General features: G+C 55.6%; 1 protein-coding gene across 1 annotated transcript in view; it reads left to right on the plus strand.

Moving 5' to 3' along the window:
- Positions 1–12,263, plus strand: part of SHB (SH2 domain containing adaptor protein B) — a 129,204-nt gene that overhangs the window by 42,109 nt on the left and 74,832 nt on the right. Inside the window, exon 2 of the mRNA XM_014861138.3 lies at positions 3,199–3,319. Coding sequence (XP_014716624.2) covers positions 3,199–3,319 — 121 coding nt within the window. The remainder of the gene's footprint in view (positions 1–3,198; positions 3,320–12,263) is intronic.

Raw genomic sequence — 12,263 nt, forward strand, 5'->3', positions numbered from 1 at the left:
TGAGCCTTTGAAAGTCCTTTAGGAGCACTGGGCTGACCTGGGGTCTGCAGTTTTCTTTGAAAACAAGAAAAGGCTTGCCTGGGGTTTAGCCATAGCTCTGCTCCTTTTTCGGAGATGGGCCAACACACCCATTCTAGGGGGCCAGGAGAGCGCACGTGGCTGCTGGCTAGGCACGTCTTTCTGCTGCTGCTCAGCTCCACAGTGGAGTGGCGGGGCCATGGCCTGTCCCCTCTCAGCTCTGCGCCTGCCCCTGGGACCACAAGCAGGCCATGTGAAGGGGTCCGATGCCCTGTCAGGTCTTCGTCAATTCACGATCAAAATCAAGGGAAGCTTCTCGTGTGCCCAGATGGCCTGACCTGCAGAGAAGTCCTGGCTGGCTCCCTTGTGGTTTAATTGTTCAATTAGATTTGACGGACTTGTCCGCTAACTGAGGCATTTTAAAAAGCAAAGCAAAAGCAACCCCAGCAGGAATCCAAGCCCACATCTGGGAAACTCATTCCCTTTCTTTTAACTCAGAAAGTCAGTCACCTTCCCTCAAGCCCCCTGCCCAGGGCGGCTTGGGTGAGGCCACACTGCCCAGTCCTGTGGCTGGGCCTATGGTGTGTCACCCAGCACTCTGGTTAACTGCCTGCGCGACTCTCCTAACACCTGGTTAAATTTTTACTCCAAAAGCCAGGACATGATTTTGTGAAAGATCACATGGCTCAGTGAGTGTTTGCAAGTTTCAGATTGCTCAAACCTCAGATTCCCTCCCCTCTGCTAACCTCACTTTGAAGTTTGAAAGCAAATTGATTAAATATACATTTTAGGAACATTCCGATTTGCTTCTTAAACTAATAGAATTCTAAACTTTTTTCTTAAACGGAAGGATTTTCAGCTGTCAGCAGGTGTAACTGGAACCATATGTCAGCAGAGACCAGGGGCTTTTCCTGGTTTTAGGATTTGTAAATTCTGATTGAAATGGCAGTAAGCAGGGCAGGCAGCTGGGGGCCTGTGAGAGCCCAAGCTCAGATCTCATTTTAATTAGAAAATACAGATAGTGCCTGCTGAACCAAAGGCCTTGCAGAGCTCAGGTCCCTGGGTGAACAAAGATTTGGTTTATATTCTGCAAGCCTCCGTGTTTGCAAATTACAGAGCACTTCCGAGAGGAGCTGGAATGTTGATTTCCAGATTATGGAGACTCCCTCCCCTGCCCTCTCCCTAAATGATTTTGTTTTCCTGGGGAAATATTTGCTCCCTTCCCCACTACAGAATAGATGGAGGATGTTCACGTGGAAAAGAGACAGTAAAGAAGTCCCGGATGAGGGAAATGAGATTAGATGTCATCCACAGCAGGTTCCTCGCTCTCTCCATTTGGATTTCTGCTCCCTTGAACTCTGAGACACAAAACCCTCCACCAGATCAGAGTCTGGGCTGTTCTGTTTGACAGTGGTTCGTGTGTATAATTTTCTCCCTAATGTGTTTTGCAAATGGTAGAGTAGGAATATCAAATGAAAGACGTTGCCAGGCCGACCTCTCCCATACCCCTGGCTTTCCCCTGCCTCGTGTCATTTGAGCTCAGTAAGTCTCAAGAAAGGCCATGATTACAACGTCAGCATCTGGAAGCGGCCCTGCTGGGCCTTGGAGCCCAGGTGAAGCCGTGCTGGAGCGCTGGCTGCTGGAGCGGGGGTGGCCGGGCATGCATGCTCAGCTGCTGGGTGCTTCAGGCTTGGGTCTGTCATTGACAAGCTGGCTCTTGTTCTGGGAACAGTGACCGCTGTGTGCTGTGCCTTCTGTCGGGTCCCGGCCACACGCCAGTGACCGGGCTGCTGCCTGCTGTCCCTCCACGGGCATCACATTCCCGGCAGCTGGAGGTCAGTGGCTCTCCCTGCCAGGGCTGCTGCTACAAACTGCAGCTTTCTGGGCAGACAAAGCGGGATTTTTCCTTCCCCTGGGTTTACAGGCCCCTCCAATGCCTTACATTCCAGGAACTGGAAGAGAGAAGAGGCTCCTGTGGTTTCTAATTAAACCCACAATTTAAATAACAATTCACATAACCCCAAGGGTTGGGAGAAATGCTAACCTACCCCCCTCGGGAGAGGCAGCCGCCTGGCCCTGGCCGGGAGGCTGAGGACTGGCCCTCTGTCACATGTGAGACCAGGGGGCAGATCCCTGGACAGAATCACAGCCAGTTGTTGGGGAGCGGGGAGGAGTTGAAGGGGAATGGCGTGGGTGGGTTCCGGTCCCTCCCCTCTGGTAAGTGTGCCCCTCATGAAGGTTAGGAAGTAAGGAATGGGAGGAGAAGTTGCCATTTTTACTCAGCCTCCAACTGAGAATTTTTATCCTTCTCCAGGGAAAACATGGAACTTTGAAGTGTTCAAATCCCAGATTCTCTCCCTGCCCCCACCGTCTAGCCCCAGGTGACTCGCTCTGTCTGTTTGTTGTGAAACTTTGCTGTTTTCTGCAATACAGACAAGTGAGGAGGCGGGGAAGGGCCTGGGAGGCAGAGGGTCTGGCTGGGGATCTTGGTTGAGCCCCTGTCCCCTCTGGGCCTCAGTCTCCCCGTCTGTTCTAGAAGGGTCTCCCACCCCTTTCTGGCCCTGGGGGTCTGTCCTTCCATCCCTGAGCTGCTTTTCTGTTTTCACTGGGCCTCTCTGGGGCCACAGGCATCTTTGCAGTGTGTTGATCTCACCAAATTGTTGTCTCATTACCCAAGGCATAGTTGTGTTCCAGATTTGGCGAAAATGGAATGCTGAGCATAATTATCTCTAGACAAGCTCTTCTATGCCTCGGCCAGCACCAGGAGCACGTCAGCATTTCTAGGCTTCCTGCGATCTCCTTTCCAACTTTCCGCCATTTCCATTCCATTAAATTGAGCAACTCACATTCCCCGAAGACCCCCTCCAGGTTCTTGCCTCTGTGCTTCGCTGCCCAGATGCCCTTCTCTTCTCATTGTGCTTTGCCCAGAGTGGCCACACCACGTGCACAGGCTCAGAGGCCCCCCCTTGCCATGGAGCACTGCCAGTGTGGGTCCTTTTGTCATCCCACAAGAATTGGAGCTCCCTGAAGGTGCGCCCCAGCTCTGATTCCTGCCCCCGCCTGCCTCCGTGCTGGTATGGCACAGGCTCCGTATATGTTGTTTGGAGCAAACCCTGGCTGTGAACAGGAGTGAAGCAGAACACCAAAGGTGGACTCACCCCTGCCACCTTCCTCCTGCAGGTGACCATCGCTGATGACTACTCGGATCCCTTTGATGCCAAGAATGATCCCAAGAGCAAAGCGGGAAAGGGGGAGAGTGCCGGCTACATGGAGCCCTACGAGGCCCAGAGGATCATGACAGGTAAGCAGAGCCACACAGAGGTAGAGAAGGTGCTCCTGGGCCGTCCCCAGCCAACCTCACAGGGGAAGGTTTGTGCTTTCAAGATGGTGGTTCGCGCAGCGCTGTGTTGAATCTTCACTGCAGTTGAGCACTTCCTGTTTCACCTCCATCAGGAAGAATCTCGTGGGACACAGTGGAGGTCCAGACACCAGGGTACCAAGGATAGGTAACCAGGATAGGGACTAAGGAGTAAATAAGGAGAAGAGAGGGGAAGCTTCTATTGGGAATTTCTGATGCAGCATTGAGATAGAAAACTTAATTTGGAGCTTCCCAGCAGCCAGGGCAGTAAGAGAAACAGGCTGGTTCACCTTGTTTTCATTATCTGGTAGAGGGGGCAGACTAGATCATTAGAGACAAAATTATCCCTGGCCCCACACGGGGAAATCTTAGTTTTGGGTTTGGAAGCAGCATAAAGAGCCCTGGTCTGTGTGGCAGGTTTATAGGAAATACAGAGACTTTCCCTCTGTGGCTGTTTTCCTATTGGCCCTTGATGACAAAACCTTACCAAAGCAATTGTGTGGGGCCCAGAAGAATGTGGCTGGGTGGGCAGTATCCTAAGGGCCTGTTTTCGCCAGGATAATACTTGGGGCATCTTTAAAGAACAAATGGTTATCAGATATCAGCTATCTTAGACAGACCCCAGGCCTGGGCCCGGTGCTGGGGAGATTGCAAGCAGAGGAGAAACGCCCCATGTGGGTCCTCCCGGCTCAGGAGGACGGTCCCAAGACAGAAGAGCAGCTCTGTGGGCTGCCCCGTCCGACCCGCACAGGCAGGCACGTGAGCAGGGGCACACCGTGCTGCAGAATGCATGAGGGCGGCCAGGAGCAGGGTGGGAGCTACCCCTCAATTTGAGGCCTAGTGCCCTGTGTGTCTTAGGATTTGGGGTACAGATGCCTCCTTCTGTGGCCCTCTTACTGTTTGTTGATTTGGTGTTCACCTCTCTGAGCGCTTTCTCTTGATTCTTCTCGAATTGGAAGAAGGCAGGGAGAGGAAGCAACATCCACTGCGCACTCTGTGTGCCGGGCCCTGGAGGCGTGGGGGACGGTTGCGGAGGGTCTGGGTGCGGCCAGGAGCAGGGTGGGAGCTACCCCTCAATTTGAGGCCTAGTGCCCTGTGTGTCTTAGGATTTGGGGTACAGATGCCTCCTTCTGTGGCCCTCTTACTGTTTGTTGATTTGGTGTTCACCTCTCTGAGCGCTTTCTCTTGATTCTTCTCAAATTGGAAGAAGGCAGGGAGAGGAAGCAACATCCACTGCGCACTCTGTGTGCCGGGCCCTGGAGGCGTGGGGGACGGTTGCGGAGGGTCTGGGTGCCGGTCCAGGCCCCGCCTCCAGAACTCTCTGCCTCCTGTGTGTCCTGTGCGTGGAAGGCGATGCTCTGGCCACTTCGTGAAGGACCAAGGCAGGGAGCAATGGACCAGAGGGACTTAGGCCAGCCTTCTGTGGGGCCGCCCCTCAGCCTGCTCCCACCTTCCTAGTCTCTCCTGGCAGAGCAGCCTCTGGGGGCAGCAGGAGCAGAGAGCTGAGCATGTGGGCCGGAGTCCCGAGGGAACGCAGCCTGCTCTCCTCCAGCACCTCAAGGAGGCGGGTCTGCAGGTGGAGTCCTCACCTCAGGACGGCAGTCAACCCACTGCTGCTGTCACCTCCCCCACATGCTGTGACCTCCACCGGGCTCAGTGAAACACCAGCTCCGTGGGAGTGCCGGGCCCGTGCCAGCCTCAGGCCCAGCGGTGGGAGCCGTGGACCCCGAGCTCCCCGCAACCCCTGCCAGTCTTGTATTCAGCAGGCGTCAGCCTGGGCTTAAATGGGACAGAGTTACAGGAGTGACTGTGGGACCCTGGCACATTCAGACGTCAGTGCAGCAAAGGATCTTTGGGGTCATCCAAACCCAAGAGCCTCATTTTACAGGTGGGGAACCTGAGGCTCCAGAGGGAGAGGGACTTGCCCAAGGACACATAGTAAGCTGCAGGCCGCCCGCCAGCGCAGCCTGTGCTTGGCAGGGCAGCCTCCAGGGTGGAGTTCTGAAGGAAGCGTAGTGTTTGTGTTTGACGCCGGGGTATCCGGGACACGAGGAAATGGCAGGAGCCATCTGAGGCCGGAGTCCCTGCCAGGTCTTAGGCTCCCTCCTTGGCCCTTTGAGATGCACGCTTATGAAGCCTCACTGTGTCCCTACAAAGGAGGTGTTGTCTCATTGTACAGGTGAGGGAAACTGAGGACAGGTCACTTCCCTGGGGTCACACAAGTAGAAGTGAGGGGTCAGACCTGCATCTACAGAACAAGGCGGCAGGGGGCTGGAGGCGGGTGGGAGGGGACCTCTACTGGGAGCCTGGACTTTGGACTTTGGAGGGTCCACCACTGCTGGCGTCTTTAGAATGGAGCCGACCTCTTCCGGGTGCCACCACAGACCTCAGCATGAGTAGCCGTCTCGCTGGGGAGAACTGTCCTGTGGGACTTTGGCTTTTTGAGGCGCGCCCACAGGGGCTGGGTCCAGCAGGGCAGTGCAGCTCCCAGGAGCCTGTGGAGTCCCACACATTCTCTCTCCAAAGACGCTTCCTTGCATGTGCCGCTCTGGGCTTGCTTCCTGGCTTGGAGGCTATGCCTGAAGTTACCCACGTTTTATGTTTTTAAGGAAATAGGTGATTAAACAGGACGTTTGCTGGTTGTAGTGACCTTGCTGCAGCTCCCTTTGACTTGGAATTCCTTGTGTGTAATGTCACCGCGTGGCTGATGGCAGGGACGGGGGCGGGGTGAGCCAGCGCCGCGTAAACGTTCCAGGAAGCAGCTCACTGAGCTGCTGTGAAGCTCTTGGAGGGGAAGGGGCAGAGGTGGGTGCTGCTGACGGCGGGGAGAAGGGGCTGGCACAGAACAGGCTCCGTGCAACCCTTCAGGGTGGCTTTTCTCGGATGGTGTAACATTTGTGTCTCGTGTGCACGTAACTTGTAGTAACGGGGCAGGCATCTTCAGTACGTAAGAATAACGCTGCCGGCAAGAAGTGCCCTCTGCCCGTGACGGTGCACGTCTCTGGGCAGTGCGGCAGGAGCCTGGGCTGCAGTCAAGCAGATCTGCGGTGGCCACTTGCCACCCGAATGACCCCTGGGCCTCAGTCTCCCACTGTGAAGTGAGCAGTAGCCTTGGAGTGGGCGGTCATTGGTACTCCTAGCTGCTCTGGGCTGTAAACTTGCTGTTTGACCCTGAGCAGCACATTCTGTGCCTCCCTTTCGACCTCCTTCTGGTATGATGGGTTGATCCTAATAGCAGCAACTGGAGGCAGCTGCTGGGTTCTCTCGCACTTGTTGGCAGCACTTGATGTGAATTCTCCTTGGACCCTCCCCATCACATTTGAAGCGTAGGTGCCTGTTTTACTGTTGAAGAAACAGGCACAAAGAGGCTGACTAGCCCCACCCGTTGTGGGGCTGACTGCTGAGGCCCTCTTTTAACCATTGTGCAGGACGTTCTCTCGAGGGCCCACTGGGCCCTGGTACTGTGCAGCTTGATTTTCAGACCACCCAGCGTGGCTGACGTGGTCTGTGATTAACTGATGCGGCTTTGTGCTCTGCACCCTTGGCTCCGTGCAGCCGTGCTGGGACCCGTGGGAGGTGTGCTTTTGTGAGCAGAGAGCTCGGCCTGGCCCCTCGGGCTGTGGCTGGGATGGAAGGCATGGAGAAGCCTGCTGTTTCCCTAGGGGCTCCTCTTGCCCCCTTCCCTCTGTCTCAGCTTCCCACTCCACGTCCCGCTTTGTGTCACCCACAGGAGTTGGGTTCTGGCTCCACGATGTAGGCTCAGCTCTCCACAGGACCTCACAACCAGGGCCCCTAGATTGCTTGGGCCTCCCTTTCTGCCCTCATTGTCTCTCTCACCCCACCAGCAGCTCCAGAGGTACGTCCTTAAAACCCGAGAGCTCTGTGGAAGCCAGATGGAAAGCTAGTGACCCAGTCCAAGCTTTCCTTTTTATAGAGACGAGAACTGCACCTCTACAAAGTCATAATCCTTTTGAGATTTTTTTTTAACCCACTAACCAGTGGAAGCTGTCTTGTGAGGCAGTGAGTTGCCCATCCCTAGCAGTATCCAAGCAGCAGCAGTAGGAGATGACATAAAGGTAGTTGAGTCTCAGATGAGTAGTGACTCAAGGACCTCTGGGGTCTCTGCCAACCCTGAGCTCTGAGATGTCGTGATTCACGGTGTGCTGTCTCATGAGGGGTCCAGGCCAGCCCCATGAAGGGAGCAGCTGAGACCAACTCTGAAAAGGAGAGGATCTGGTTAGGGCTGGCAGCCGCCTTTCTCGGGGCCAGCCTGGCTCGAGCTGTGTTCAGTCCCAGTGCCCCTTTTCGTCTTGCTTGCCCATCTCTCGAGGTCAGATTCTGGGCTTGTTCTTTTCCATGCCGTCTGGACCTCAGTTTCCTCGTGTGTAATTGAAGAGGAAGAATCACAGCACTTCTAGGTGTCCTTCCTGCCCCGGGGTGTGTGTATTCGGTCCCCCGGCCAAGCCTCCTGTTGAGCCAATAGAATCAGGCTGCCTCTCTCCAAACCCTGCTTCGCAGCCCATCCTTTCCCTCTTCCCTGAGTCTGGATCCCGGGCCTGGGCCCCAGAGACGTGGAGACCTGCCGATGCAGTGCGAAGGGTGCTGGGCTCTGAGTCAGGCCGACTGGGGTGCTTGGCCGGCTCAGGATGCGTACGCTATTGAGGGCTACAGTGTCCTCGTAAAAATAGGGCGCACAACACTGATGTGAGTCCCAGGCGGAAGAGCAAGCTTTGCACATATGTGTGAGATTATTGTTGTTGGGGGCAGCGGGCCCGTTTGGTCTTCACTTGGTGTTCGTGCTCTTGAATTCTCCGGCCAGTCCCTGTAGGGGCCCCTGCCCACCTGGAGGTGGGTGGCCAAACCAGCAGACACTGGAGCAGGTGGTCCTCAGGCCACCTGCAGTGCACTTGGTCAGCCTGGCCTGAAGCCCTTGCCACATCCTGTTGTGTTGGAGACTGACCCTGTAACCCAGGCAGATCCCCCCTCTGCCTCCGGGAATGTCTGTGAAGTAGGGAGACAGGCGTAGAGCTGGGTGGTCGGTGGCTGGTACGTGGAGGTGAGCTGGTGAATGTCCAGGAGTTTAGAGGAGGCACGGACGACCGCTTCCAGTTGGGGTGATCCACGTGGTCTGGGAGGTGGGGCCTGGTGGCGATGCGAGCTGGGTCTGGAAGCCAGGCCGAGCTTGAGCGCTTGAGCGGAGGCAGGGAGGTGTGGGAGCTTTCTGCTGGAGAGGAGTGGCAGATGGGGCTTTTGATAGGATAATGATAGGAGATGCATGTGGGGCAAGATCTTCAGAGACTGAGGCTGGAACCCTAGTTAGGCTAAAGGCACAGAATGTTTCTCAACTGGGCTCCTTCCTCCTGGGCTTCAGCCTCAGGAATTCTCAGAGGTCCCCAGGGCGGTGTGGTGACGGGACGGTGGTCCTTGCTTCTGCGGAGGGCGTCTGTGTGCTGGGCACTGCTCCCGGCGCCTCCCAGCCTTAGCTCCTTCAGTCCTCCCGGGCAGCCTGTGAGCTGCAAGCCCCTTCATCATCCCGGTCCACTGATGAGAATGCTGAGTCTCAGAAAGGTCAGTTAGGCGGCAGAAGCAGGTAAAGCAGTGCCCTCTGGGGCCCTCACCTGAGGCTCACGCACTTTCACATCCGTCCTGTACTCCCACAGGGTCTGCAGAAATAACTGGGAATCCTACAGATACTTAGGCTCCCTTTTTAGGTGTGACCCACCCCCCCCAACATCCCTTATAAAATTGTTCGAAGTGTCATCTCACAGGATGAGTCACATGAGCATTAACTGAAAGCATTTTCGCATAATTTTTTTTTTTTGAGGAGGAGGATTAGCCCTGAGCTAACATCTGCTGCCACTCCTCCTCTTTTTGCTGAGGAAGACTGGCCCTGAGCTAACATCGTGCCCATCTTCCTCTACTTAATATGTGGGACACCTACCACAGCATGGCGTGCCAAGTGGTGCCATGTCCACACCCAGGATCCGAACCGGGGAACCCCGGGCTGCCGAAGCAGAGCGTGCGCACTTAACTGCAGTGCCACCGGGCTGGCCCTCACATAATTTTTAATATGTCAGCAATCACACATTAAAAGGTCCTTAGCATGTTTTTATTATCATATCAACTTTATAGCATAATAAGAGGAAATTAAAAGAAAGCCATTTCACACAGAACTCCAGTGCCCTGATGTGGCTGTTTTCCTTGCTCACAACTTCCCTTCTGCCCTTTTGAACTCCGTGTGCTATCAGACATGCACCAGATAAAGGCAGACACTGATTTTTATTATTATTATTATTTTTTTGCTGAAGAAGATTGGCCCCGAGCTAACAACTATGCCCATCTTCCTCTATTTTGCATGGGGGACGCCTGCCACAGCATGGCTTGATAAGCGATGTGTAGGTCCGCGCCTAGGATCCAAACCAGCGAAACCCGGGCCACCAAAGTGGAGCTCACAAACCTAACCGCTATGCTACCAGGCCAGCCCCTGGCAGTCACTGATTGTAAAGGCAAGGGGGGATGTCATTTTGCATCTTCTCCTCCACTGGCGTGGCCTCTTCTAGTGGCACGTGTTTTCTGAGAGAAGGGTGGTGTGTACCACCTTCGAGTCTCTGTTCTAACTGTGGCCCATTTCAGGAGGAAGGAGGCAGGAAATGTGGGTGCTAGCTCTGGCTCTGCCGTCATCTACTGTGTGACCTGAGGCAGGTTGCTTCCCCTCCCTGAACCTCAGTTCCCTCATCTGGAAATCACATTTTTTCTTCTTCCCTGGCTGCCATGAGGGTCTTTATAAACCCTTAGGTTCCTCGTTTCTGTGCTCACGTTGGGCTTCTCAGGCTGTCCTGGTTAGGACTGTGCCTCCTCCCACCTCACCCGCACCACCTCCATGTGGCACCAGCCCAGGGTTTGCCAGGTTGCGAGGAGGAGCCAGCCCTGGTGCCCTCCCGGGAGCGTGTGTGCTACCCTCTCTTCTCTCTGGACAGGCGGCCAGGCACAGGTCTGCCCCTCCTGACAGCCAGGCTCAGAGGCCCTTGCTGGAGCTGCTGCCCATGAATTCTAGAAGAAAGCCCCCTGCAGTCCAGCAGATGCTTCTCATGGAGGGGTACTGGGTGTCCTGGCCAGGTGTCAGAGAGGCCATCTTGGGCTGCCCGCCTAAGGTTTCTGCCTTCCTCGCACATCCACCCGGGCCGAGGCAGAGCTGTTCTCCTGGGAGCTGGGAAAGTAAAGGTCCCTTCAGCCTGGGCACCCAAGGCCAGGCGCTTCCCGGCTCCACAGCGCAAGTGGACTCTGCTCCCAGGGTGTCCCTGCCCTCGCCTCTTCCTCACCCAGCCTGCTCTGCGCAGCTCTGCTCCCTGAACCATCCTGCACGCCTTCATTCTGCTCCCACTGGCTGCTTCTCACCCTCTGCAGGCCCCTTCTTCTCCATGTTCCACCCTCTGCCCAGGTGATCTCAGGCTTCAACCTGTCCTGATGGTCACAGCTCTCCCCCGACTGGGGGATGTCAGGATGGAACTGTCCTTGAAGAGCAGTCTTTTTGGCTTAGCATCTTCTTTCTGCTGGAGGCCCAGAGAGGGCTGTGAGCTGGCCAAGGTCACACAGCAGCAAGCCTCAAAGCGGTTCTCCTGACTTGTAACCTAGGCCTCCTGTGCCTTGTTTTGAATGTTTTGAGACCTGCCCTTACACCCCCCTGCCCGGCAGATAGAAGGCTTGGTCACGGCCTGTGCAGAGTTCCCTGGCTGCTCTGTCATTTGCCAGAATGACTTACCTACCGGACAGGAAGGAGATAATCAAGTGTAAATAGATTTTGTGTTAGTCACCCGATGACTTTCCTGTTCTTGGGAAACACCAGGCCTCACACACCCAGCCTGGTGGTGCTCACTTGCTGAGCTCCTGGCTCGGGGAGGCTGGCAGGGTGCAAGGGGAGCAGGGCTGGAGGGCAGTGGAGGCAGAGGGCAGCCTGAGCCGGCTTTCCGTGGTGACCAGTGGCCCACGCGGGCGGTCGTTTCCTATCTCACGCTGCACACGCCCCTCTCCCATTTGGCCTTGAGGCTGAGCTGGTCCAGCGTTTCAGGGAAGTGGCGGCAGGACTGGAGCAGGCCGTGGAAAGTTGACTCTGTGAGGGCACACCTGCTGCGTGCCAGGCGTCGGCTCGAGCCCTCCAGGTGCCCCTGTCGCATGGGCTAGGTTGACAGGGACAGACAGGCGCTGATTCTGTCCTATAAAACAGGCCAAGAAGAGAGACACTGGAGAGAGAGGAGGGGAGAGGGTGGTATGGCCTCCTGGAGACCAGTGTCGGCTGCACAGAGAGGGTGGCATTGAGCATAGCCCCCTGAGGTCTTAACTCCGAACTGCCTTCCCAGCGAGGTCTTCCCTGGCCACTTACCTTAGATTTCAACCCGTCCCCAGAGCTCCCCATGCTCTCCTCTGCTTAATTTTGCTCCTTAGCACTGATCACTATTCAGCATCCTACATATTTCACTTCCCCTTCATCTTGTGTATAGTCTGTCTCCCACCAAACTGTGGGCTGTACAAGGTCAGAACCCTGTTCTCTGCTGGAACCTCAGGACCTCAGTAGCACATGGCACTAAATAGGCGCTCAGTAAATAAATGTTGAATGCGTGAGTTTATTAATTGATTCCAGGGACCCAAGACTGTCAACAGACATGCTGGGGCACCCTGAGGAGCCCAGAGATGTCCCATGAAGATTGCCTGATCTGGAAAGTCTGGGTTAGCCACTTGGTGAGTGGGTGGGGAGGAGGGTAAGGAGCTGGCTTGGCCTCTGGCTGGGAGTCGACAGGATGCCTTTGTTGCTGGCTCTGTCCTAGAAACCAGTTCTCTCTCCATGCTGGGGACTGCCTGGAGGTGTCTGCTTGTGCCTCTTCTCCCCCTCCCT

Source organism: Equus asinus, chromosome 10, assembly GCF_041296235.1.
Source record: "Equus asinus isolate D_3611 breed Donkey chromosome 10, EquAss-T2T_v2, whole genome shotgun sequence".
Classification (NCBI taxonomy): domain Eukaryota; kingdom Metazoa; phylum Chordata; class Mammalia; order Perissodactyla; family Equidae; genus Equus; species Equus asinus.